This window comes from Chroicocephalus ridibundus, chromosome 1, assembly GCF_963924245.1.
Source record: "Chroicocephalus ridibundus chromosome 1, bChrRid1.1, whole genome shotgun sequence".
NCBI classification, from domain to species: domain Eukaryota; kingdom Metazoa; phylum Chordata; class Aves; order Charadriiformes; family Laridae; genus Chroicocephalus; species Chroicocephalus ridibundus.
Window position 1 is genome coordinate 168,799,983 of NC_086284.1, and position 27,036 is coordinate 168,827,018.

The 27,036-nt window shown below is 38.2% G+C and overlaps 1 protein-coding gene across 8 annotated transcripts in view; it reads left to right on the top strand.

Moving 5' to 3' along the window:
• ANKS1B (ankyrin repeat and sterile alpha motif domain containing 1B) overlaps positions 1–27,036 on the top strand; it is a 448,571-nt gene that overhangs the window by 281,786 nt on the left and 139,749 nt on the right. For all 8 annotated transcript variants that reach the window (XM_063322734.1, XM_063322727.1, XM_063322733.1 and 5 more), the window contains one exon: positions 7,858–8,010. In XM_063322734.1, the coding sequence (XP_063178804.1) occupies positions 7,858–8,010 (153 nt within the window). The remainder of the gene's footprint in view (positions 1–7,857; positions 8,011–27,036) is intronic.

Genomic DNA, 27,036 nt, shown 5'->3' on the forward strand with positions numbered 1-27,036 from the left:
TAATGCAGCACAGTAGGAATGGATCAGTAAAACAAGGCAGTTGGATACATCCATGCTACAATTCAATGTGTTTACTTCAGACTAGCTTTAGACTGGTCCCATAGACCAAACGTCCCCTCCATGGATGTGCTTCAAAACTGTCTGATCAGAGCAGTCTCACAACCATTTTCCTTCTTAACTTAGCCTATCAGTGAGCCACTCTAGATGTGACATGCTGTCATTTATCTGTCTCATGTAGATAACAGTAGTATGTCACTGGTCCTGCCACTAGTGCCCATACAGTAAGTCTTATTTTTCTTCCAGCTTCTTTTGTACTTTCTTGTTTGTGGTTGACTACATATTGCCTACTGCCTACTCTGAGAATAGTCAGCAGGGAAGGAAATATGCTGTATGAGAGGAAGTGCTATTCTCTTTCTATGGCAACTAGACTAGGATGACAACCTGAATGAGCTAACTTGGATCTTCTGTGCATCCTTTGTCTGAGAAAAAAGACACGGATAGTTGCTTTCTGAGAGTCTTTGCTGGTGTGGCTGTTCTGCCTCAGGCCTTCACCCCTCGTGTGTTCATGAGCTACATAAGGGCTCTTGATGGGATCCGCATTCTCATCTGCAACCTGTCTGCAGGCAGCTATAAGCCGCAAAGACTCCCGCTTAGTTGTCCCACGCCTTTACTCATTGAGACATATTTATGAACGTATTTTCAGGTCATCAAAAGGAATTACGATACCTATACGGTCCATAATTCCAGTGTTGGATTCAGAGGGAACACTAGCAGTTTCTCTATGGGCAGCAGTAGTGTTAGCAGCATCTGGATGCTGTCCACCTCATGGGAAATGCTGTGCACCCTCTGCATCACCAGGTCATGAGACCATACATATCCAGAAATGGAACAAGTGCCCAGTTTCACTGTGACTCTGTCTCATACTGTATGAAACTAGACTATGGCTTTGGCCATCTGCCTGCAAGATAGCAGGCTGCATGACAGACTGGACACAAACATTTCCAATGTTTCCCAAACTAAGGTCTGGGCTGTGTTCTGCACAGCCCCTGCAAGGACACAGTTAAGTCTTTTAAACTTCTTAACAGACTGAAAAAGCAAAGATCGGATTCTTCAACATCCATAAGCACAGCCCTCTCTTCTCTTTGAATCTGCTCAGAGCATCGAGGATGGCCCTTGTCTGCAGGCCGCTGCACCTTCCAGGATGAAGGGAAGACCAACTAGGAGTGACTGGAGTAAGACAAGGAAAACATGATCAACACTGAATGTCTTTTGCAGTGTTTCAAATGTAAGGGGAAGATTACAAAGAAATTGATCTCTTTCTCCTTGTGGCAACAAATTTGTATCCCCACTCCCACCTCCACACGAAGGTCTTTATGGCCTCTGAGGGGTACTTGCTTCATCCATTCACTCCTCGATAGCACTGGGTTGATGGATATGTTTATTCTGCCTTTGCCTGCCTACTGGTGTGTGGCTGTTCCAGTGCCATCCGGAAACTGTGCAGCCCATTTCACTATAAAGAAGTGGCTGCTAGAAGATGGTGAGGTGGGAGGAATGGAAGGCTAACAAGGCCTACGTGAGCAACTGCCAGGACTTGGGGAGGGAGGAGGAGTTAGACTTGAAGACAGCGAGAGATTCAGGTATAACTAGGTCAGAGGGTACTTTTCTATGTTCCCTCTCACCAAGAAACCCTTCCCTATGTCCTCCTCCCCCTCCTCCAGTGCGATAAAAGGTTTTGTCCCATCCCCTCCCACTTTTCATCTATCAAGAGAAATGATTCATCTACCCTGTGCCTGTGCCTTTGGTTGAAACACTCCATGCAGAGAATGACTCTCCCCTTTCAGTCTTATGCTGGGCTGTTAGTACATTGTATTCAAGGCATTGTGCCCCAGAGGGTCCCCAGCTGTACCGCTGTAGCCTCAGAAATGATCTCTGCCCGCACAGCGTGCCGTGGCCAACTTCTCTGCAGCTGTCTCACATGCAGAGGTTCAAAGGTGTCCAGAGATCCCCAGAGAACACACTTGCTAGCGAGACATCCAGCATTAAAAAAAAGCTGAAAATCGTAGTGACACAAACAATTCCCGAGGGGTGGCACAGCCCACTATGGACTAGCAATGACAGAAACTGGCCAGTGTGGCCTAATAAAACAGTCAGGAGCAGCACTTGCAGTTGTGGGAAGAACAGAAGAGGTTCCAGCAGTCACCACAGTCTGTTGCAACTTGAACACCTAGAAAGGGTCTGCAAGAATGAGGTACATAACAGTGCCTATCCATGGAAGCAGTGTCTTCCTTCCGACTGGCCCTGCCTCCTTCTTCATCTGTCTCTCGTTGCTTCTGCAGCCGGCCCGCTGGGCGCTGCGCAGAAGCATAGTTAGACACCTCTGGACTCCTCGCAGCGGTAATGAGGTCAGCAGCCTCCTCATACTGACACCAGGCTATCCTGCTGTCAGGAAGCTTTCAACTTTCTTACAGCACAGGTTGATGAACAGCATCATTTCCTTGGGGCTCTAGTGAGCACCCTGTGGGATCTTCTGTGAAGCCGAGGAGATTCATGAGGTTTCTGACCATCACAAAAAAAAAGGTGGATGATAATAAAATCATTATAGAAGCAACAACAAATGCTGGCAATCTTAGGTAGGAAACTCTGAACTCAGTTCATGGTATTCTGGATTTACTGTTGAGGCAAGATCCTGAATCAGGCGGTGCTGTGAAGTCAATGTGCCTGTACTGTCTTTTTATAGTAAACTCCACAAGAAGACGGAAGGCTTTTGATTAGTGGAAAGAAAAGTCAAGCATTATTAGAACACAAGCTTGAATAGTTAACTTTTTAAATATGTGACGAGGTAGACAGAATAGAAAACTAGAAGGTTTATATACAGCTCTTCCTCACCCACTGTGTCTTTGCAGGCAAGTCCTCGTTTTCACTCAGTGGCTTTCTCAACACCAGCAAATGCAAAGTATTCTCCGGTCCTTAGGGACCTGTGACCGTCCCCTGTCAGAGCTGCCTTTCTGCCCCCGAACCACAGGCTCAATTTCTGCCCAGGCACTGCAGGCAGCAGCTCCATGTGGTGCCCCTGTGCCAGCCAGGCCCTGTGGTCTTCACAGCTGTCACTCTCCTGAGCCTTTTCTTTCACTGCGTCAGAGGAGGAATGATCTCCTCTTCCAAGAGCATGAGTCCAACTGATCACATTTGCAAAGTACATAATATAAAACAGACAACTCACAAAGACAGGAAAAAAAGAAGTGATACCTCCCCCATTACAATCATCCAGATTGGTAGCTGGTAGTTTGATACAAGTTCCCAAAAGTGCTGCTTAAATCTCTCCGCTAGGCCAGCAGTTTAAAAGAAAGCATTCTGGGCTTGCTAAAAATTTTTCTTGCAAACCAACAAAAGCTTAAATTCACTGTAATCATAGCCATCATTTAAAAAGCTGTAAAAGTCAAGTCATCTCTTCCTCTTTATACAGCAGATAAAAAGCTTCATTTTAATACATGCAGTGTTGAGATCCACCAGATAGTGATATTACCTGTGGAGAAAATAGCATTAGTTCCCCATCTGCCTGAGAAGATCAGAGAAAACTGGTAATAGTCCATGTTGCTGAATTCACCTTGGTGCTCCCGGTGCATATGTGATTACTTTGAAGCTCCGTTCCTATTTGTTTGGCTACCTTTCAGAGACAAAAACTCAAGTACCTCCTATCCCAATGTGAAAAACTACATAGATATAGCAGTGATGCAGTTGCAAAAAGACTGATGTATGGACGGTTTCTTATAAATGCTTTCTCAACCCATTAGGATGCTACTTGACATTACTATCTTATTATGAGAAACAGCTCTTTCTGGCTTCTGCTTTCTATTCATTTCAATAGGACCTAGGAGAGAAGTCTCCTGTGCTTTGTGTCTTCTACCATGCTTCGTTTATATCATATTTTCTTAAACATTTATTTTTCTCTAAATCCTATGGGCTTCATTCCTAGCCTTTTCCATAGTCAGCATGCTAAAATCATCTGCAGTGAAACAGCTCACGCCGATATTGTTCTTTAAAGATAACAACAGAATGAACTAGTAGCAGTGTCTGTGGAAGAACAATACTGCCCCTATTTATGAGCAGTTAATATTTGAAAGGCTGTCATGAGTTGAAGCCTGGAGATTTGATACTGCTCTGAGTCAAACAGTATGCACATAGCTGCTTAGATGTTTGACACCACTGGTGCACGTGTTGTAGCTGATGCAAAATGATTGAAATATTATACATGGAAATGCAGTCAGCAGATAGGACGTTTTTTTTTCTTTCAGAAACAAAAATCGATCAGCAAATAGTGTCGGCAAGGAAGCCTGCAGGGTGGAAATGATCTGTGAGAGGGGCCTAAGGTCATGATGCAGTATGAAAAAAGAATACTAACAGTCCAAAAGCCGTGACCTATTAACTAGGACTGGGATAAGATGCAACTGAGCTGGAGCCCTAATAAAGTAAAGGGGCAGCACTTCCAGACAGATATTTCAAAGTGTTGGGGTTTTTTTATTTAAAAATTCCATAGCATTTTATATGAAAGCATATACTATTAATGGTACTGTCACATCTAAATAACCAATCTGTCTGTCAATAAATATTTGAAAGGAAAACATTCAGCCATCTATGAATGACAGTTGATAAGCTAGTTGATGTTATTAACAGACAGAACAGAACTTTCCGTACAAGAGGATGGATACTAAAAGTTTAATAATTTTCATATATTAGGCACATTTTAGAAAATCTGTTTTGGATAAGAGATTGGTTCTTCATTCATGACAAAACAAAATACTGCTTTTGTGCTGAAATTGCTGGCAAATATTTTAGTTCTGAGATAATTTTTCTGCGATAGGAGCAGCAGGAGGGGGCTGCCCTGCTCGGGCAGGTGGTCTGGGAGGAGAGGGGGGACAATGGGGCAGGCAGGGAGCACCCACAGAAGGCGAGCGGGGCAGGGATGGTGGCGGTGACAGCAGACAGCCAAGTCCCAGGACAAATCCACAGGGACAAGGATAGGACAAGGTCAATTCAGGAGGGTGAGTCAGTGGGTGAGGATAAGCAAGGTGCATGGCTGGGCGCAGATGTACCTATGGCATAGCTCGGGTGAGTGTTAGGGACGTGGACCTGAGCTCACGTGCAGCTCCTGCAGAAGGTGGGGTGGCCCCAACCAGGCTTCTCACTGCTCTTTCTCACACGGGGCTGATCCAAAGTTACGCAGCTGCACCATCCCCGACACGGCCTTGAACACAGGCAGCCAAATTTCTGGGGCAGGGAGAGGGAAGGTGGTTGCAGAGCCTGCTGCTGCCCAACAACAGGGCAATGTATTTTCATGCAGGTTATTGAGTGACACGGTGACAATTTTGTCTATTGGCACCAAATCCAAAGAGTGATGTTGTCACATACATTTCAGTTGTTCCCAGTCTTTTGCTTATTGGATTCACCTGCATTTGCTTGCCTGCAGCCCTTTGCAACACACCGTAGTAGAGTGATATCTAATTTAACAACCCTTCTGACAGAAATCTCCAGTGGGAATTGAGAATTCAGAAACTTCCCATGCTGTGTTTGCTTTTTATAGAGCCGGATGGGTTACCGGAATTGTGGACCAGACTGCATGAGATTTCTCAATCAGCAGGTCAAAAAAAAAAAAAGATCATGCTAAAATCAGGATTTATTAAACATAAAGATCAAATAGTAATGAGCAAAAGAAATCATTTGCATAACATGCACCATCTGGGTATGCTGAAAATTGTTTCAAAGGTGCTTCACTTTTCTTTGTTAGAGAAAGAAAACAAAAATACCTTATATCTTTCAAAAGTCATGTGTTCCCTGTGGGCCCTGTACATCTTCTTCATTTCTTTCTATTATATTTTTCTTCTTCAGTTTATCGGGTCCAATCTTCTCAAGTGTCAGTTGTTTAAGCATACTTCATTTCAAATCAGCTCTTGAAATAAACTTTTCAGGAGTCAGAGCTACCAGGGCCCTCCAACATTTTTGCAGGCTGCTGGACAGGCTACTGTCGGCCTAAGATTTGAAGTAAGTCTGAACGACAACGAAAGAAGAATTTGCCATGCGTTTTACATCTAAGAATTTCATTCTAAATCAGGATGAAACTGATTGGAAAAAATTCCAAAATGTCAAGTTCAACAACAAATCTGAATTCTCATTTTCTAATATGACTCCTTTGTTATAGAAGTGACCTGAAAGGCTACGATTCCCATTGTTATTGATGTGATTTTTCTTGTCTCTCTTTTATGATTTAAGATAATGATTTCGCTACATCATTTAAATATTTCCATTAATATTTCATATCCGACATTTGCAGCAAAAGACCAAAGAGTAAACCGTAATATCAACGATGCGGTGTTCCTGCATCACTCCTCTCTGATACTGCAGGAAACCAAGATCAACATCATGACATGCTGGCTTTCTGCGTTTGAACAGACGGATCAACGAACGCTACTGCGGCTTTCAAATGCAGACCTTAATTTTTTTCTCTGCTTTGAATTCAAATTGTATTTCAGATAGATAAACTGTGAAAAATAAATTGGTTCAGATATTAAGATCAGAATTCTCTCCTTTTTAAATTACTTTGTCACTCACTTCAAACTTAAGCTCAAAGCATTATGTTTCTGTCACACTTCCCTTGTTTCTCGGAAAGCAGGAACGTACATAAGCAGGCTGAAATGGGAGACTGGCTTTCGCCATGCACAGTGTCGCTCTTGCACAGTTGGGAGATCCTATGCAAAACGCAAGGTTTCTAAACCTCTAAATCTTCTTAACAGTTTACCAGTTTAGTGTGTTATCAAGTTAGCCATAGTTACACTTCTATAGAAAGATGATATGCGTGTAATACTGTTGAAAATCGAAGCTATTGCATAATTTTTTCTACTTCGTTATACTTCTGCTTCTGCCACTATTGCAAATTACTTTAAAATTCATAAAAGCAGTATGGTGTAACAAGCTGCACAGGTAGAGGCTCTATACATTTTTATCTTTAACGGCTGGCTTGAAGATCTTCAGTTGTGTCACTGAGAGGCAGTTGTGAAAGAGAAATTGCAGCTCTTTACTTCTTAGTAGCTTAACAAAATTCAGAAAAATAAGTTGCCAGTGGTGTTTCTTAGTTTGTTATGAAAACAAGATTTATGTGATTATGCTTTCTGTGCCTGTGTTACTATGTGAATGCAGGTGGTGTGTTTCTGTGTACGTCATTCTGTCAGTTCCGTTCCAATAATATTTGGTTCGATTATCCGTTCTCAAGCAACTTTACAGACAGAGAGGAATCTAAAATATATTAAATTTGCAGGAATTCCTTGAAAAATTGTGACCAGGTAGAGAAAAGAGACATTTTTAAGCCTTCACTGGGGGCAGAAAAATATAGTGTGGCTTCAAACCATTATAAAATGTCAGATAACCTACTATGAGAGATATATTAGGAATAATATAACCAAGGCAATATTTTCACTTGCAGTTTGATACCAAAAGATCCATTCCTCGGACTGAAATCTTAGGTGCAAATCTGACATTTTTTTGCAGTCAGGATATTAATAATGTCTCTTTCTCACTCTTTTGCCTTCCCTCACTTATAGATTCTCTGATGTCTAGTAAGAATTGAACACGTGCTGCAGTCTTAGTGTATTCTGGTTTGAAAAGCAAGCAGACATAAAAAGATCCATTGAAAACTAAGGTTTTTTAGTGCTTTTGCTCACAAAATTGTCTCATGTTGTACTAATCATTAAAAAATGTTGATCAGAGAATAAGATAACTCCAACCCAAAGAAAATAATACAAATAACTGCTGTTCTGAAAGATGTTTCATGAATATTACCAATAATTCTCCCTTATTGTTGTTTTTCAGATGAAGCAGATCGGTCACGATGGCTACAACCCCACCTCTGTAGCTGAATGGCTGGATTCCATTGAACTGGGTGACTATACCAAATCCTTTCTAATAAATGGCTATACATCGATGGACCTTGTGAAAAAAATCTGGGAGATTGAATTAATTAATGTAAGTTGAGCAATTTATAGCAGTAGTTTCTCCTTAATACATTATGGTACTTGCCCTTACATATCAAATGAGAAAGCACAAAAGCAAATTGCACTAGAAATACTGACATCAAGTACTGTTAATGATTACAGCTTTCATGCCTATACCTGGGTTGACTGTACCCTTTGCTTTCATTTGCTTTGCCATTGTCTTTAGCACAGTATTTAATCAGCATGATTGTGTCACTGCTCCAGGATGCTGAATGACATTTAAAAATACATTTTCATACTTTATAGCTACAAAGCATATGTCTTTGCTTTTAAAGTGCCTAACAACAGTACTTCTTGTAAAGATACTTACATTTTAGTTTTTCCACATGCTCTGGCTAAATTAAACATAAAATAAGGAAACCTTAAATAATGCTAAAGGAACAAAATATTTTATTTCATACCACTTTAGCTTGAAACTTTATTTACATGAGTCAGTTAAATTAGATGCCCACATATGGGCAACCATAAACTTTAATGTGGACTGCACTGCAGAGTTTGGAATTAGATGAATTTTGTACTGTTACAGTAAAGACATTGACAGTACAGTTTTGCCAATGGAATTTTTATGTAAGTTAGTTATGTGTCTGAAACTGAGTTGTTTCCTTTTATAAAAGATAGATGATTATAGCTTTGGATGTGGCTTTTGCAATCAACTGTATTGCCAGTTTGTCTGAACTTTAGGGCAACCCTACATGGAGAAAAGCCCAGTGTCATATTGTATTGGCTCTTCACAGACAAGAGGCTGTGCTCTTCCTTCCAATATAGGAGATACTGCATTTCTGTCTCTAATTAGTGCCTAACTCCCAGAACAGACAAAGGGCTACCAGTAATCATGGGCAATCAAGCATAAGATAGAGCAGCTGATATAGCTTTATACTGGGAAACAGTTCCCAGTGTGTCCCAGGCTGGAGAAACGGAGACTATAATAATGGCGTGAAGCTGTGTTCCAACACAGTAACTGGTGCATGAGGCACAAGCAGGCATAGCCTAAGACCAGCATCTAAAGAAAAGAAAAAAAAAAGAAGGAAAAAAAAAAAAGAGGTATTTCACATTAACTGAAAGACAAAGCCGTTGCATGTTAGAATTTCTTTTGTTGCTGTCACATTATAGGTAATGTTAACTAGCACAAGAATGTAGACTAAGAGTAAAGACCAAACTCTGCCTTACATGTTATGTATGTTGACTTCAATGGATGTTGTAGGTGTATAATTGAAGTCAGGATATGTTTGATGCTATCATGGGTGTCTGCTACTGAGCTATTAATAACTGTGAGTCTTTTTTCTATAAGTGCCTGGAATTTTAATAAGAACTGGGGACCCTTTCTTCCAGAAGCTAATATAGATTAACAACCAGCACTGAGTTGAAAAAAGTGGAAGTCTCTGCTCACATTGTCTTCTGTAACTTAATTTTACTTCCCAAACATTTTGCCATAATCAATTCAGAAACAAATTACCCTTTAGCTCCCCCAAGTGGATCATTAAAACCTCATTAAAGGTTTGTGGTTTGATTCCAAACTTGCTAAAACTTAGGAAAAGGGAAGTACCTTCACTGAAGCTAACAGTAATACACTTCTGTGAAATTAGTATAAAGCAGACCAGTGTATATCCCTCTAACTTTACAGCTCAGCATCATGTTCCTGTTTAAGGTCTGTACTTCTTGGGAAAACACTCCCTTTTGCCATGAGTTGCAAGAGGAAGCTGTTAAACAGTTGTTTAAATATTTGTATGGATATAGATACCTATAGAGATAAATATTTTTCCCACCTGATATATTATTGGATTATGATGTTCAAGAGCACAGTAAATGAAACAGTTCTACATTCTCAGAATTTCTATTTTAGTCCAGTCAGTATATATTTAATTCCCACCAATCAGTAGTAGCTAACTGTAATGAAATAATGTTCACTGGGAAAATCTGTAGCTTAGAAAAGTATTTACTGTTATTTTTCTGTTCCAATTGAGGGTAATCTTTCAGAAATGGACAAGAAATTGGTTTGAAGCATTGTGCAGTCTGGCAGAACAAGATTCTTATCTCTGACGAGCAGGCCTGCTGTCTGAAATCGATTTCAAAGGTCTCACTTCCCATTCAGGCGATGGCAAACATGAGCTTATTACAGAAAGTTTTTCATAAAGGAATGCATAAAGGTCAAAGCCACTCTGGAATAGGACTCCTGACTTGAGTAGGTCAGAATCCAGGCACTTGGAAAATGAGAGAAAAACCAGACTCAGCATCCTGAAAAGAATTCAGAGTACTCTCGGTTTGGAGGTTCTTTGTACTTAAGTTGTAGATGGAACAAAAAGCTTCATTTGCACTTACACCAAATATGCAATAAAAATTTATCAAGGGCTACAGATATGATAACTTTTTCATTTTAGCCACCAGTTTAAACAGTTGCAGCCACTGAATTCAACATAAAAGCCAGTCCTGCTTTGGTGCAAGGAATCCCTTAGTTCATATTGGGTGCTTCTTTCCATTAAGCCGTTGGGAAATCAAATCATCCGTGGCTTCTGGAGGGGAAGAAACAGGTTTGAAGGTAGAGATAATATCTTCTATTAGGTAAACTAGCATAGCTGAAAGGACAGGGAAGAGAAGGGGGCATTTAGTTTTTCACAAGCCCTTCTTTACGTCTTAAAAACTAAAAATTCTTTATTATCTTCTTTCTAAACTTTCTGTGATCATCAGCTTACATGTCTGTGGATGAAGTTCATGAAGTTTTAGATTTTTTTTTTTCCTAGATCTAAACTAGTAATAAGGTCATCCTTTATCATAATGCATCTCTATATACTAATGTGAGTTTGACTTATCACATGCCTCTGAACTTCCATGTGCGATGGTGACCAAGATACATTTCTTCTACTTCCGGGTATAAATCTATTCAATTAATCTATTAAAGCAAACAGTTCATTTTTTTGAAAGATGGAAAGAAGAAAGCATATTCTGAAAATCTCCCTGCAGCTGAATGAAGCTGGCCTCCCCAAATTCCCTTTAGAAACTATAAAGGATGGCGAAAGAAAGGATCATCCAGAGGATGATTCAAACTGGTTAAATTATGGTTAGTTATCTGGATTACCTATTTGTCTCTCCTAATGACATAAAGAGATACTAAGAAGACTAGCTTTAGTACGAGTGTTGATCTGCTTGAGGGTAGGAAGGCTCTACAGAGGGATCTGGACAAGCTGGATTGGTGCGCTGAGGCCAATGGTATGAGGTTCAACAAGGCCAAGTGCCGGGTCCTGCACTTGGGTCACTACAACCCCATGCAGCGTTTCAGGAAGAGTGGCTGGAGAGCTGCCCAGCAGAAAAGGACCTGGGAGTACTATGAGCCGGTAGCGTACCCAGGTGGCCAAACAGACCAATAGCATCCTGGCTTGTATTAGAAATAGTGTGGCCAGCAGGACTAGGGAAGTGATTGTCCCCCTGTACTTGGCACTGGTGAGGCCAAACCTCAAGTAATGTGTTCAGCTTTGGGCCCCTCACTACAGGAGGGACTTTGAGGTGCTGGAGGACATCCAAAAAAGAGCAACAAAACTGGTGAGGGGTCTAGAGAACAAGTCTTATGAGGAGCAGCTGAGGGAACTGTGATTGTTTAGTCTAGAGAAAAGGAGGCTGAGGGGAGACCTTATTGCTCTCTACAACTATCTGAAAGGAGGGTGTAGCGAGGTGATTGTCGGTCTCTTCTGCCAAATAACAAGTGATAGCACAAGAGGAAACAGCGTCAAGTTGTGCCAGGGGAAGTTTAGATTGGATATTAGGAAAAATTTCTTCACTGAAAGCGTTGTTAAACATTGGAACAGGCTGCCTAGGTGCTTAGAGACGTGGTTTAGTGGTGGTCTTGGTAGTGTTAGGTTTAGGGTTGGACTTGATGATCTTAAAGGTCTTTTCCACCCTAAATGATTCTATGATTAAAGTTAACCTTTGTGAGTTACCCCTTACTCCCATGATCAGAGCTTTTGAATCTTCTTGTCTTCCTAAAAAGAACAGTCTTACTCTATTTCCAACATTGTTTTACCATCCTTGGAAGTTACTATCTAAGCAAGCACATTTTTTGAAAAACTGCAAGGAGAATTGCAAGCATATGAGAGGGAGAAGGTCTGAGACGCTGGTGGTAAAGGCCATCTTCCCTCAGTTTCTCTGATCCTCCAGCTTCCTCATTGGCATTAAGAAATGAATTTAATATGCCGCTTCCTGCAATTTATTGCAAATTATTCCAGCAAGGTAATGTCTGCTCTAACTTACATGCTAGTTTCTTTCAGACTTTTATGTATACATATATAGTGTGTGTGTTTCTTCAAGCAGCAATTACTTAAAGCATTTGAATCAGAAGAGTCATTTTGAAAGTTATTCATTTGTGTTTCTTACAAGCTACCACCAGCGTTCTCAGTCCTTTTTCAACAAGCCAGACTTCGAATTTTAAATTCTGTTTCACTAATTCCATTGTCATTTAGACCAAGAATTTTCCCAGATCCATTTTCTTCATCGTTTTCTCGGGTGTGTTCTTCCTGGGAAGTATCATTCTAATTTCCTTTTCATGGGATTCAGAATGCCTTCTCCCAGCATTGGCTTTCCCAGCAATTCTAGGTTTGTCTCCCAGGTTTCTTGGCTCATTAGAGAGGTCAGATTCTGTACCCAGGTTCGGATATCATTTATATAATGCTGTAGCTACTTGGAACTTTTCTGAAATACATATCATCTGCTGAAAAAAAGTCCACTATGTTCTGAAATCCCCTAACCCATCTAAAGTGTGCACCTGTGCTTTAAAGTATAAATGCTCTTCTACATGACTAATCATATTATTCTTGTCTGTTATTCTGCATTTCTTACGTAACCCTCCCCCTCGGGAAGTCTCTCTCTACAGGGAACTTTTACCAAAAAGATTCTTCAGGCAAGATATAAACAGCTTAAAAGCACAAAGTAAGTTATTTATTGTCTTAACACACACACAATACATTGTAGGACTAATGAACTAGGCATTAAATCAACCCCCTCCAAATGAGTCACTAAGTCTTCTGGGCACGTAGTCATCAGGTAGGGGAGGGCTGGTCTCTGTTGCTCCCTGGAACAGGCTGATCTATGATGTTGCTGAGTTTCTGTCTTCTGATTTCCTTTGTTTTCCATGGCATTTTATACCTTTCCATGTGAGTGGTGTTATCCTGGAATCCTTGAAGTGTCTGCAACTTTACCTTTCTTATCTCACATGCTTCCAGCCTGTGCACTCTCTCACAGCTCCTTCTCACACCCTAGCACTTTTCTCAGAAGAAAGCTGAGAACGGTTGCACAGCTGCGCTGTACTGAAAGTAGGCCTTGAATCACAGATAGCTGAACTCCTGGGAGGAGGGTTACATGTAAGTGGCCTGGTTTACATTTCTTCTCAATTAGTTCATCCTGCACTGTGAGCTTCTTCTATTTTTGTACATCCATCTTTCACATGTATGATTCAGTCTTTGTCTCCTGTAAAGTTAATGTTTACCCAAAGGTTTCTTAAACTCAGTTACTGTCCAGGTTGTGAGCTTTTGGGGAAGTGTTCTTGATACTGTCTCTCACAAATTGCATTCCTGGTTTACATCAGGGTATAATGATTGCTGTTCAGGATTGGATCAAAGATACTGGAGAGAGAAAATAGCTACCAATGGACTGACTTCTATTACTTAATAACTAAATGCTTTGGACCCTCCACAACATCATCGACAAGTTCCACAATTTAATTTAATTATATACTGTGTGAAAAGGTGATTCTTTACTTATAGTAAAGACTATATATATAGTAAAGACTGACACATGATCATTTCACTGCAGTCCGCTAGGTTTTGTACTGTAGAAATGGAAGAGCATGAAAATGGCCATACTGAAACAGATCAGAGGCTCTATCTAACCCACTGTGCTCTTTATAAAAATGGCCTTAAACAGATGACCACAGAAGGCTACGCAGATAGGAGAAGCATATTATGAACTATCTGCATAGCATTCCTCTAGTCATTAATCATTTTCAGGTCAGGGACTTCTGGAATTGGGCAAGTTGTTCCCAACAGGTCTTTGTCTTTCTTACCTTGAATGAGTTATTGTCATCATCAAGTTTTGTTATCTTACTGCTAGTCTTCTTTCCTATGGAGTTTATGAATATATTGAAGAGGTCCATTCACAGATCTAATTTACTAAGAACCTTCTTCCACTGTGAAAACTGCATTTTTTTCCCACAGTTTCCTGGTTTTACCACCTGCTTATCCATGAAAGAACCTCTTCTTATGGCTTAATGGCATGACTGGTTTTTGGTTTTTTTTTTTTCTTAAAAGCCTTTTAAGGGTGGCTTCATCAAAAGGCTTTAGAAATCCAGGCAAACAAGCAGATCAAGCAGACCATCAACCATTTAGCCATTCCATACTTCCAGAAATCCTTGCTCTGTATCTTTCTAGTCCTAATCCGTACAGCTCCAATACACAGAGTGCCAGCTATACCTGTCTAATTTACGTATTTAGCTTGAGCCTATAGCTCTAAGCAATAGCAACCTCTGTATTGAACTTAGGTCTCAAAGCTCTCACGAGGCCTTAGCCAACTGATGCACCTACAATCTCAGTACAACTTACAGTCTCTGCTTAAAGAACTTTAAAATGGACCACATGCTGCATTCAGATTCCTTGACCAGGTTAGCGTCTCACTTAGCAGCCTCCCCATCTACTCCTGCAAAGCAGATAGCAATTCCACAGCTTGATTGGGTGATACACACCAAATGGACGGATTTTGTACAGTGCTTGCTTGACAGCTTAATTTCCCATGCTCTATAGTATGAAAATATACTTTTTCTTAGGGGGGCTGTCCTTCAGATTCTGTTTGACAAGTTACTCTGCAACTCTTCTTCTCTTGTTGTTACTTAATTTCCCAAGCGTGCCACTCTGCAGAGGCAGTTTTTGAAGAGGAATGAAACATTACAGCTCAATAACATTTTCTCAGACATTGCGACTGCAGATCTGCAACTCCTGTTCCTTTTCCTCCCTAGCCTGTGCTAGCTTTCAGATCACTGAAAAGAATTAAGAGTGCTTGGAGCTACAGGCCGTTCTGAGCTCCCAGAGGCACTGCTGACCGATAATGATGGCCATCGCTCTTCCTGTAGTTGCTTTCTAAATGGCTCCAACAATTTTGATAATCGCAAGAGCTTTCGAGACTTTGAGTCTGCATTAGCAACAGGCTGTGGGTTCTCAACTTATTAGGTATTTTGTTATTAAAAATAACTTCTATAGCTGTTGAGTTTAGGAAGTTCTCTGTACGACTTTTTCTTCCTTTACTCTTTCCAAACATTCAGGAGCTTATTACTAATGCACTTGATTAAGAGAGTACTTGAAGTTAATTTATATGAACCAATACTTTAAAAACAGCTACATATATAAACACGTGCACGCGCATATATGTGTGTATGTATGTATTTATGTATAAATGTATATAACTGAAAGTAAAGAATTCTCCAGCAGGCTAAACGATGGACTGTCACACTTCAAATGCAAATGCCACTTCTGTAGAGACAACCATATTGATGTACTGGTGCAAGACCTTAAGTCTTGTGTTTCAAAATTTCTAGATAGCATAAGATGCTTGAGAATCTCCCTGACATTCTTCAAAAACAAATGTGCCTGTTTTACTGAGGAACAGATATTTCTAGCCTTTTAACCTTTACGTTTCATGGGAGTCTTTAAAGTTCTCAGCCAGACAAACTGAACTTAAGGTCTTCTCATGAATTAGTATTAAAGGTATAGGATGCATTAAGCTATTTGAGAAATTCTTTTCTACTACATTTGTGGTGGTTTTTTATGTTAAATAACTACAATTTTGAAATGATTAATGAACAACTTTGATTGGTTTGGGGAAATAATAACGGAAACTTTCAATATCCATTCAAATTCTCTGGCTCATCTGTTTGCAAAATTACCTGAATTAGCATAAATAATAGGACCAAACACTAAGCAGAGCTAAGCAGTTTTTTGATAACAGAATAGTTGCTTATATCTTTCAAATCAAATACTCTGAAGTTGGGTCTGAAACTGAATAGTTTTTGTCATGGTCTATTATTTCTTCATGAGGTAAGACGTGTATGGATTTGCTCAGTTGCTTCTACATTAGCAGAACAATGCTGCAAATGAGATTACATTAATATGTGTTAGCTGCTATACAAAGGATAAGTCTCTAAATTACTCTATTTCCTTTTGAAATGGGATCAGTAGGTTCATTGCGTGTACATAAAAGTCGTGAGATATTATACAAATAGCAAATTTTTTTCCATACACAATAGTTGTGTAGATTTCCTTCACCCAGGGCACCCACAGAAGTCTCAAGAGGGTTTTAACAATGCACATCTTTGTTTCTTTTGCAAGAATTAAATACTTACCGATTGCAATCATATAGTAAATTTGCTCCATTGGATCTTGCATTTGCAAATGATTTTTTCTGCTTTGAACGCTCGTAGCATCTCCATCAGTCACTCAGTTCGTAAATGATTGTGGATGTTGCTGATCATTTAGAAACTGTTATTATGTTGTAGTATTGTAGTGGATGTTTCTAGAAATCTCGTTGCAAGCTCTTTATCCCCAACAAATCCATGTGCCAGTGTTGTAACTTCACCATATGTTTAACTGATGTACAGTTTCTGCACGTAACATTTTGCATAGGTAGTGATCTCGTAGCCTTTGAGTGATTTGATGTGCAAACTTCCATCTGTTCCTCATGGTAATGCAAAATAATTTTTAAATACATCATCCACTTTCCTCTATGCTGCTTCTTGCAAAAGATCAGGAGATGACATAAACCGTGGCAATTTCTGCAAACCATCTACTGTTTACCTCTTCCTACTCCCACACCGGATCATGGCAGTGCTCAGACTCAGGAGAAGTGGGAGGAAAACCACTTCTTTTAGTTCAAATACATTGCTTTATTCAGTTTACAATACAACATGGCAAAGAAAGAAAGAGAAAGTATTTCAACTGTGGACACTTTCACAGCATTTATTTTTTGGTAGTATAATGATCCTTTTATAATCCATCTGGTGTCGTTTTGCACTAGGGGTTATTTAAATAGAAGAGATTATGTAAGTACTTTGAAATCATTTCCCTAATTCTATATTTATATTTCCTTATATTATGGCAATAATAATAAAAAAATTATTGTTTTCTGATTAAAAAGTGATAGTAAAATAACTGTGTTTGATCAGTAAATCTAGCCATTGAAATCTGCAGAATTCTTTTAATGTTTCCCATTGCCTGCATTTATTTTTAAATGTAAGGATTTTATTCATATCAAAATGATATAATTTTTTAACAATCACTTTTACCTCTTTTCTGAGGTGAATCTTTGTTCTTATATTAGCATTCTTAAAACCAGAGCTTTTTTTCCCCTCTCTCTTTTTCTCTTTATTCTTTCCCTCTGCCCCACGCTCTCTTCAAAACAAATTATAATCAGATAGTGATTGGCAGCAATTTTTAGCACTAATAATCAAAGCTGAGCAATTTTAGCACCTATTGTATTCCACCTGCAGGATCATTTTCTTGTCCTGTAACACACTAGGTAGCACAAATGATTGATTTATAATGCAAGATAATTTTTTTATTAAAGCAACCTACTCTGCCTGGTGCCAGAGAGGGTATTGTCTCTGAAGTAGCCTAACAAAATCTCCCTCCATTCAGGCAGCAAATAAATTGCCTTATCATCTGATTTTCTGTCTAAAAATCTTAGTGTTCTATAAGAAGGTTCATATTTCAAGTTTCAGAATGTGATCTCCTTTCCGGGGAGTACTGCAGAAGCAGCCCAACCCAAGACTTCTTATTCTCTTTAAAAAAGCTAAAAAAATAACCTCTCTTCCCAGCCCGCAAGTTCTCTGCAAAAACAGATAAAATAAATAGTCACTAAATATTTTGTTGTCCTAGGCAACAGCTTGTTCTGCCTTCAGTAGCTTAGAAGAGCCCTGGATAAAGGGTTATATTTCACCAGTGAAACGTTTTAAGTGTTGGTGAACCTGCAAGAAAACTGGATTTCTATTTTAAAATAATGTCCTTTTTCAGATCCTTTAATTTTATATTAATTTAAAAATTTTAGACACATCCTATTTTGAATTTGGCCTCCTAAACATGCAGTCTTAGGATGGCATCCTTCACTGCAATAATATTTGCCATTTGTAGTAAAGGGAGTTCCTCTAAAATAATTTCATTATGAGTATTTAAATTTTGTTTTCTAGACAATATTTGTGCTAGTTTTACTGCAATAAATTGATTGTTTTGAATGTTTGCATTTGCTGTCCTCAAGCCCTACCTCCCATAGTTCTAGCTTATGGCATTTTAAAACATTATGTTGATTGAAGGTCAATGTAAAATACTTGAAATTCACGGTAGATAAAAGCAAACGAACAGTGATGTTAATGTTGTAAAGCAATACTTCTGCCTTTACTTTGAAGAAAATATGTAGTCATAAAAATCATAAAGTGTTCCCTATTTGCAAAGAAATAAAGCTGCAGAATTTATTACATAATGTTTTCAAGGACTGCAGTACTATTTTGATGCATTTAAAAGAATACTGTGTTTTTCAACTCACTCCCCCACTCAGCAGTGTGCAAAGGAGAAATCATTCCTCTTTAAAATGTTTTAAAATCTTTTTTTTTTTCTGCTTCTTCATTGCTTTATAGGATATGGTGAGGAGTCGATATTTCCAATAAAAATTCCCAAGAGTGTATCAGATCTTGGCTAGCATCATTTGTATTCCGTTTATTACTGGTTTTAATAGTTAAAGGTGAAGAGGACTGAACGGCAGTCATTTTAGCTATAAGGATGTTGAAGATCAGAAATATTTTAGAAACATTTTCCCTGTACAGCAGGTTTGTTAATATTCTCAGGTGTAAGAGGAAATGCAGTGCTCTGCCATATAGACATATCCGAGTGATTAATGTGCCAGAAATAGGACAGCAGCATCATCCTGGGTCTTCTGCCTGATTCTACCCCCTCACGTTGTTCAGAGCTAGCCTGGGTATCCCTGCAATCCACTGCATTTCTATCTTACAGATGCAGTGATACAATTTCAAACACATGATACAATTTCAAAAAAGAGCGAAAAGTATTATACTGAGTTTATTAATAGAAGTAAGGTCAGAATTTTGCACCACAGTAAAGATGAGGGGAAGGGAAGTATTCACTTAGCTATAAAAGGTTTTATTGCAGCCTGCAGCCAACAGGGCTTGAGTCCTTAAAGCCATCTTCAAGGATTTTGTCCTTCGTTGTTTTTAACTTTTAAAGGAATAAGGTTTCAGTCATTTTCCATAAAGGGCAGTTCAAAATTCTAATAGCTGGTGGTGCCAAGAAACCTTTCATATTCAGTTTGTATTATTTCAAAATTACATACCATTATCTCTAGTTATCAATTTTCTATGGATGTAAGTAAGACTTTGGAAGCCCCAATGTTTACACCCTTGAAATAGTTATTGGCAGGTATTTGTGATCCCTTTCAAAATGATCAAGTCATTGCAAGGTTATGTACATTTAGCTCCTGATTGAGATTCCTACCTCAGTTTGCACTTTTTGTTATTCGTTGCTTATTTTAAAGAATGCTCTTCGTGTCATGTAGAGATCTTAAAAATGCAGTATTCATCCAAAAGTAGTATGCCGTATGGATTTTAATTCGCTGCTGTAATTTGACAAAAGAATTTGAGAAAATGCGGTTAAACGTTTCTCTGTGCAATGATATTCAAAATGGTATTCAGATAATGAATTACAATATAGCTGTTGCAAGTCTGTTGCTCTGTTGATTGAAAATGAGAGATCTTTCTAGTTTTATGGGGTTCAAAACAAAAAGTCAGTTGCAAAATCTCTTGGTGTGTTTTTTTCATGGATGAATTAAGCACCTGATTCAGATGCAGTAATGACAGAAGTTACTGGAAAAAATGTAGTTAGATCTTACTTATAGTTTTTTTCAGGTATTGAAAGCTGGATCAGAACCTCTTTGGGCCAGAATCAGGTTACATGAACAGACTCACCAGGAAAGAACATACAATAGTTTTCCAATTAGCAATTTTTATCATTCTGGAGGAGTCAGCCCGAGCTCCCAGCCATCCTGATTTTCTCAGCGTCTAGACTCTGTGCTACCATTTAAAACAACAAGCTCACTAATAAACATATTGGGTGGTTGCAGGTGAGCTGCTAATGACTGTCTGGCAGTCTCTATCATCAAAAAAGTTTTCTCATCGTCCCCTCTTCCATGTGCATGATGTACTTAAAGATGGAAAACACAGTCATAGCGTCTTGCTTTAAAATACTTATCCCTGCAGTAAACCACAGAGAAATGCACATGCGCTCACGTGCACACATAAAGCTAAAGAACAAGAATTATGCAGAGCTAAGTATTTTAAACATTTGTGTTCCCACACGCAATATGGCTCTACTGTGTTTTCAGTGAACATAACCAAACACAAGGTAGTTTGTGCTTCCTGTCTTATCAGTTAAATTTACGTAAGATTTATATAAGCAATAGATAAGCATCAAAAGCCATAGCTGAGGAGGATGGATGGCAAAACACTGGGCTAGTTCATAAATTTACATTATTAAAGAGTAGTGATAGATCTGTGCTGCTTCTTTTGTTGAAGCTGAGCAGCAATTTGCAGGCAGAAATAATTCTTCTTACCTGCTTTTAATAGCAAAGTATAGCGTAGCACTAGTACATGACATCCAGAAAAAAACTTCATTATCTTGGGTTATCTGCTCTGATCTGTGAACATTTTTTTTGGTTAATTTGTGGCTCCCTGGGAAACAGAAGCATAAGATGTGACTTAATGTGAGAGAAAAAAAAATGACAGAAGTTTAATATGCCTCTAAGCATATGGAGTGGTTGGCTTTGGAAATTCGCTAGAACTGAAGCGTGGGAAAGAGGAAACTGAGAACTGAGGAGAGCTAGTAGTAAATGAGGGAGTTATATGCAAGGATGAGATGTCAAGAGTGGGAAACAACTGCCATTAGATGCTAATGGGCTTAGTAAGAAAGACTAGAAATACATAATGAATTAACATACACAGGGTGTATAAGTCCCATATGAAACAGAGAACGACTAAGCTGAAGTCCTTATTTTGTATTTCTCTAAAATGTAAAAAAATGACTACACAGCTGTACAGAGTTTCAAACATTCAAAATTATTTTCACAATTAGGTTTTCTCTGTTTTCCTTGAGTCTTCAGATGAGCTTGCTGGCTCTTTGCGGCAGGGAGTCATCTTCATGGATTGATAGAGAGCTCCTAGAACGCTCCCTACTGAGTTTCTCTTGGTGTTTTTACTACTGTTATTAATAAACAATTACAGGATATCAAAATGATGATTTACAGAAAATGTGAAAGATGACCACATGACGTATATTATAGAAGAAATAAAACATTGGATAGTGTTTCAGGTAAGAAGATTTATGTCAAGAATACCTTCATGTGAGAGAGAGTTTAGAAAAGATTCTTTGAAGATGTTTCGTTTATGCTAAGGTTCTGGGCAAAATATTTTCCTGCTATAATGCACTTCAGCTTTTCACCATAAGCTTTCTAATGGTCTTGGAATTCAGATAAGGAAGAGAAGCAAACTGGCTGCTATCTTCTCTGCATTTCCCCAGGGATTTAACACAGATTATTCCAATGTGTCAAGGATAAAACCCCCTCACTGTTTTGCAGGAGGTGCTGTTAAGCAAAATGGTTGAGATTTTGTGTTTATTGCTGACAATTTGTTATATTTCCACAAGCAGTAGCATTTTAGCATTCCATTTGGGTTTGTTCTCATAAGTATTTTTTTTGTGTAAGCATGCAATGTGCTACTGTATTTTTCTTATGAGAATCAAAGAAGATATTGCTTGTAATTCAATACAGGCCCATTAATAGGGCAGTGAAGAATTTTATTTGGTCCTGAAACTCACTTATTTGGTTTGACTGTGCATGCAGCTATTATCAAGACAGTAAATAGAGGGCCAGAAATATAAATCTTCTGATAGGAAAACGTCAAGGTAAGTTTAAATGAATGAGAGAGTCAGAAACATGTTTACTGATACTGCAGAAATCCATCGTCAGAATTACAACAGGCATAATCCTGAATATCTAAAATCTTGTACTCGGATTCAGTCTTTGTCATGTCCTACAGATGCCTTGAAAGTGGGAAAATTATTTAAAAAAAAAAAAAAAGCAAAGAAAAAAACACCCAAAAAACCCCAATACCTTTCCCAATTACCTGTCAAAGTGAGTGTAGGATGATGTGGTAAAGGACATGTCTCTGTATAACAAATCATGTTACTGAATTGTAAAAGAAATTAGTATTACTGATAATACCCACAGTGAGCTTTAACGTGCAACTAGTAAAATAATGATAAAAATTTAGCACGCTTTATTTATTTCAGAAACTAGCCGACACTTGGCTTTGAGAAATACCATGTGGAATCAATTCTTTTTATTGTTCATTTTGTTTTCTGTTTCATCCTTTTTATCTGAAGAGCAGTTTCCATGAAAATGTTTCGGAGCTCTGTTTGTTCTCACTGTGAGTTGCCCACCTGAGTGCCTAATCCTGTTTAGCTGACATGCTGAATATAAGTTGTAATGGTGCATGAAGAACAAACACCGGTCAGTACAATGCACATTCTAGGACATGTCTGGAAGTTCTGTATCTTCAGTGTTTTCACCAAAGAAGTCTTGCAAGCAGCTGAAAACTTGGCTTCATTGTAGGGATGTCATGTAGACCGTAGACATGTGTGCATGTGCGTAAAGTTCTGGAGATCTTCTGTATCTCCTCATAAATTTTATTGGTATTTTAGTAACCCAGCATGTTTATTCAGTGTATTTTTTTGCCATAAGGCTCTTGAGAATATTTTAAATGTATGAACTGAAGTGACTGTTGCAGTAAAGGTGCCATGAGGTTTATAGGTGATAAATAAAGCTGTATACATAGTAACATAAAAAAGAAGCATTACACAGTCATTTAATAGGGTAATATAATTTAATATATACTGATCCAATCTGCTTCTTGTGTTACGTTTGTCTTGCTGATGTCCTCCCTCCCCTGGCTTTTATTTTTTAAGACTTTTCCTTTGCCAGCCTTCATATGGTATTACAGCACGGGCAATAAAAACCAAGACCAATGACAGTGTTTTAACCCAAGCAGTCTGTCTCTTCGCACGGATAAACAGAAGGAACCTCAGTTACGTTGTTCAGTATTTCAGAGCTAGCCAGCCATTCCTGAAATGCTTTAAGTATCCAAAAAAGGTTTTAAGGCACATCTTCACTAAATTATGCCAAAAAAGGACAATGGTGGGCACAATTCACAACTGTGTCTTTCATCGGTGCATTATATTAATTAGTCTTTTTACATATTCCAGTCATTAAGTGAGTGGAAGTGTAGCAAGGCATTGCATTGTTGGAAGAGCCTATGCTTTTCATATACATGGGTTAATTTTTAAGTTTCTTGCAACAATTGGTGCTACAGTACTAAATCATGGATATACGGGAAACTTTCCAGATTACTTTATTTCTGCTAAAGCAAAGGAACAAACTGGCTTAAGAAACTATTTTTCATAACATTATCACAGTTTTTAAAAGACAATTCAATTTTTTTTCTTAAATTTATTTTTAACTAAAAAAATTTTAAATGTACCAAATTTTTAAAATTACATTAAAAATATGACATACACAAAAGTATAATCTTGAAATTATATTTCATGCAGCTAGGTGATCACTTGAAATTTCAGACAATTGAAATAAGTCATTAGTGTGTTCTTTGACCTGTATTGAACATGCTAGATCATATTCTACTTTAGCAAAAGAGGGACCTATGAAGAGATAAAATTTCAGTTGCTGGCTATATCAGTGAAATTCATATTTACGACTCAGACATAGTCATAGGAGATACATGTCTAGATTCTTGCTATAATCGTTGAAGATATGCAGTCATTTCTTTGATATGATTCATCCCATCCTAAAGCAAATGCTTAAATTACATCAGATGAGTCATGCCTCAAAGGTGCCTATTTCTCTCTGCTAACTTAAAGGGACCCTTACGTGAGTACTGAGGTGTCTATTGCGGATATTTTACATCCCGTAAAATTAAAATCACTCTAACACTGACTGTGGCTTCATACGTGAGAAAATAGAATAGAAATTATTGACTAAAAATGTGATATCCAGCAAAAATAATAAGCTATACTCAGAGGGGGGAGAAAGAAAGAAAAAGTCCCGGTATCAAAACTTCTGAGATGAGATGAAACAAATACTGTTTCTCCAGAAACCTGTTCTCATTTGTGGAAACTTCCTGGGAAGTCTTGGTATGTTCTGAGAGTTATTGTAGCACACCGTCGTATACCAACGCATTTTATCAACAACCTCGGGATGTACCAGATTGCTAAATTCTGCCTGCTCCTTAGGAGAGTTATGTATCATACACCTGGGGTTTTTTAGTCCTGGAACTATATGCCTCATTTACTTCTATGGCAGTTGTAGCACAAAATAGAACAACTTCGGCTTTATCTTTTTAAACCCATACCATTAGTTATGTATTCAAAGAACGGCCAAAGTAAATAGTACTTCATCTTTAGTCTCATTTTTCTGACATGCCATTTTTGTGAAAAAGTCTAGAATAATCCGTATAAAGCAGATTTTCAGATCCTCTTTTTAAATTCCTGTGTGCCATCCAGGACCTGTGTTTCTTATTCAAACAAGGTAAGTCCCATTCAAGCAGCACAGATCCTGATTTTCTAAGGGCTGTGCTCTTTACAGCTATGCCTACAGATTTGAACCTACGTGCACTTCCTAAGGATAAATTTTATATAAGATGATACTTTGTAAACTTCATTGCAAGATAATAAAAATTAATTCTGTGTTTGGCAGTTAAACCAAGCATTTGCTGAAAGTATAGCTCTGTATGTCTCCCAGGTTCAACTAATATATCTGATTTACATTTGAGACCTAGAAACTTCTACAAACATTTTTCTAGTGGTCTCTTAGAAAATGCATACATATATGGCAAAAAAGTAAGGAAGTTCGATTATGCTTTCCTACTCACTGTAAACAAAGGAACCAGACATGAGGAGCCACCAACTCCTGCCCATATTCCTGAGATTAGTTTAGAATACAAAAAAGTTTGAATATGTGTTACAGTTATAAAAAGACACATTATCAAAACATATTTTAAATTGTCCTTGGTATTTCTGTGCATCGTTTTGCACACATCACCAGAAAGATACTAGGATGTGCTTCTGGGAATAAGAGAAGAAACAAAAGTTTCACCAGGTAGTTGAAAAGGCCAATTTAGAAGATAACAGTAAAAGAATTCAATACTGTTACCAATACTGCTATGGAGTACAGAAGGGACATGACAGAACTTCATAGGTTTGAAGTGTAAAACCAGAAAAGTCAGTAAAAGCATATTCAAATTTAAAGACAATAAGATTACATAAAAAAGATACCTTTAAATTAATTACAGGAAAAAATTGTTCATGACACGTGAAAAGTTAGAAAACTGTCTCTCAGAATGAGCAGCATAAACATCATCTTTTGGCGTATTTAAAGTAAGAGGAAACCAGTGTACAGTAGAGTAATAGCCCTACGTGACAGGAAGACAGGTCGTAAACCTAGAAGGAGTCTCCTCAGCCCTAACTTCTGTGATTCAGTGATGACACCATACATTAACTTTCCCATAAAGCAGCATATATTGCTATACTGCTTACAAGATGGCATTTTAGAGTCATTGTAATAAATGAAAATTCCACTAGGTGGTTCTGGTGCTCTTCTAACAAGGATCGAGAATGTTAGTGCACGGCAATTCTATGTTCTTTTGCTGTATTGTTTTCCTAACTATTCTGAGTACGTCAGAATCCAAACGTTTAGTTATATTCTAAATGAGGGTAGTAATAATATATTTCTTGATTAAGGGTAAAATACCCTTGGTCAAATAAGACCAAGGTATGAGACTTTAATATTGTGAAATTCCATTGGTAGGTAGGTAGCATTTATCAGTTAAACTGCCAGAGCTATGTTTTACTTTGGCCTTCAAAATTACCTTCTTGAAATTGTAAACTTGAACTTTGATCACAAAGGACGTGTAATTAGGTTTTTTATGTGAGGCATCATCAATCTAGTAGAATTATAAATTAGTATGTTTATTGCACGTAAAACATTTATCATTTAAGGTGGTATGTGACAACAAAACATGAACAACTGTGCAATCATGGGAACTTTCTTCTTATATGGGCCGTAATTTAAGATAGGATTCTGATTTAAACACATCTCTGCTCTAGAGCTCTTCTATGGCCCAGTGCAGCCTCTTGCGGTTTTATTAAAATCAGCTCATACTTATCACCTTTTCCCTCCGCGCTTCCTCTGTTTCACAACTACCAATAACTTTTTTTCTCTGATGGACTGAGATATGCAACTTGAGATACACAGCTTGCGTATTCCCAGCTTGTGCGCATCTTTAAAGGCTGCTGTTGCTATTTTAGACCTGAAGAAAGGCCTTTGTGCCCAAATGCCTGTATCTCCCAAATGTGTCAATAGTGTTACTGGTCTAGGAAAAGGTGTTATTCATTACTACAAATCTAGCCTTATTGAGTAGGTTTGGAGTGTGTTGCCGGTTCTACAAAAGGGTGGGGTTGTTGTGTTGTCTTTTTTAAAAAAAAAAAAAAAAGAAACTTTTTTGCCTTTTTTGTCATTTCTGCTCGTTATTTTTACTATATAAAATTTTACTTTTATATACAGTTTGTATATAACAGTTCCTTATTTTTGTTACTATAGTACATGTTATTAATGCTAGGTAACTACTCCAAATATTTCCATGAACAGACTCCAGAACTCAGTTTGCTTCAGGTGCGTTTGCGTTTTCCTAATATGCTAATGAATGAGTTTGAGGAGTGCTCATGGGAGAAATTTACAGAATAGCATGGAAAATGTTACAGAGAATACTACAGAACAGACATGATAAATTCCAAGTCTGTACATCAGAGAACTGATTCTGATAATCAGTGTTTTTTAAACTACTTCAGTA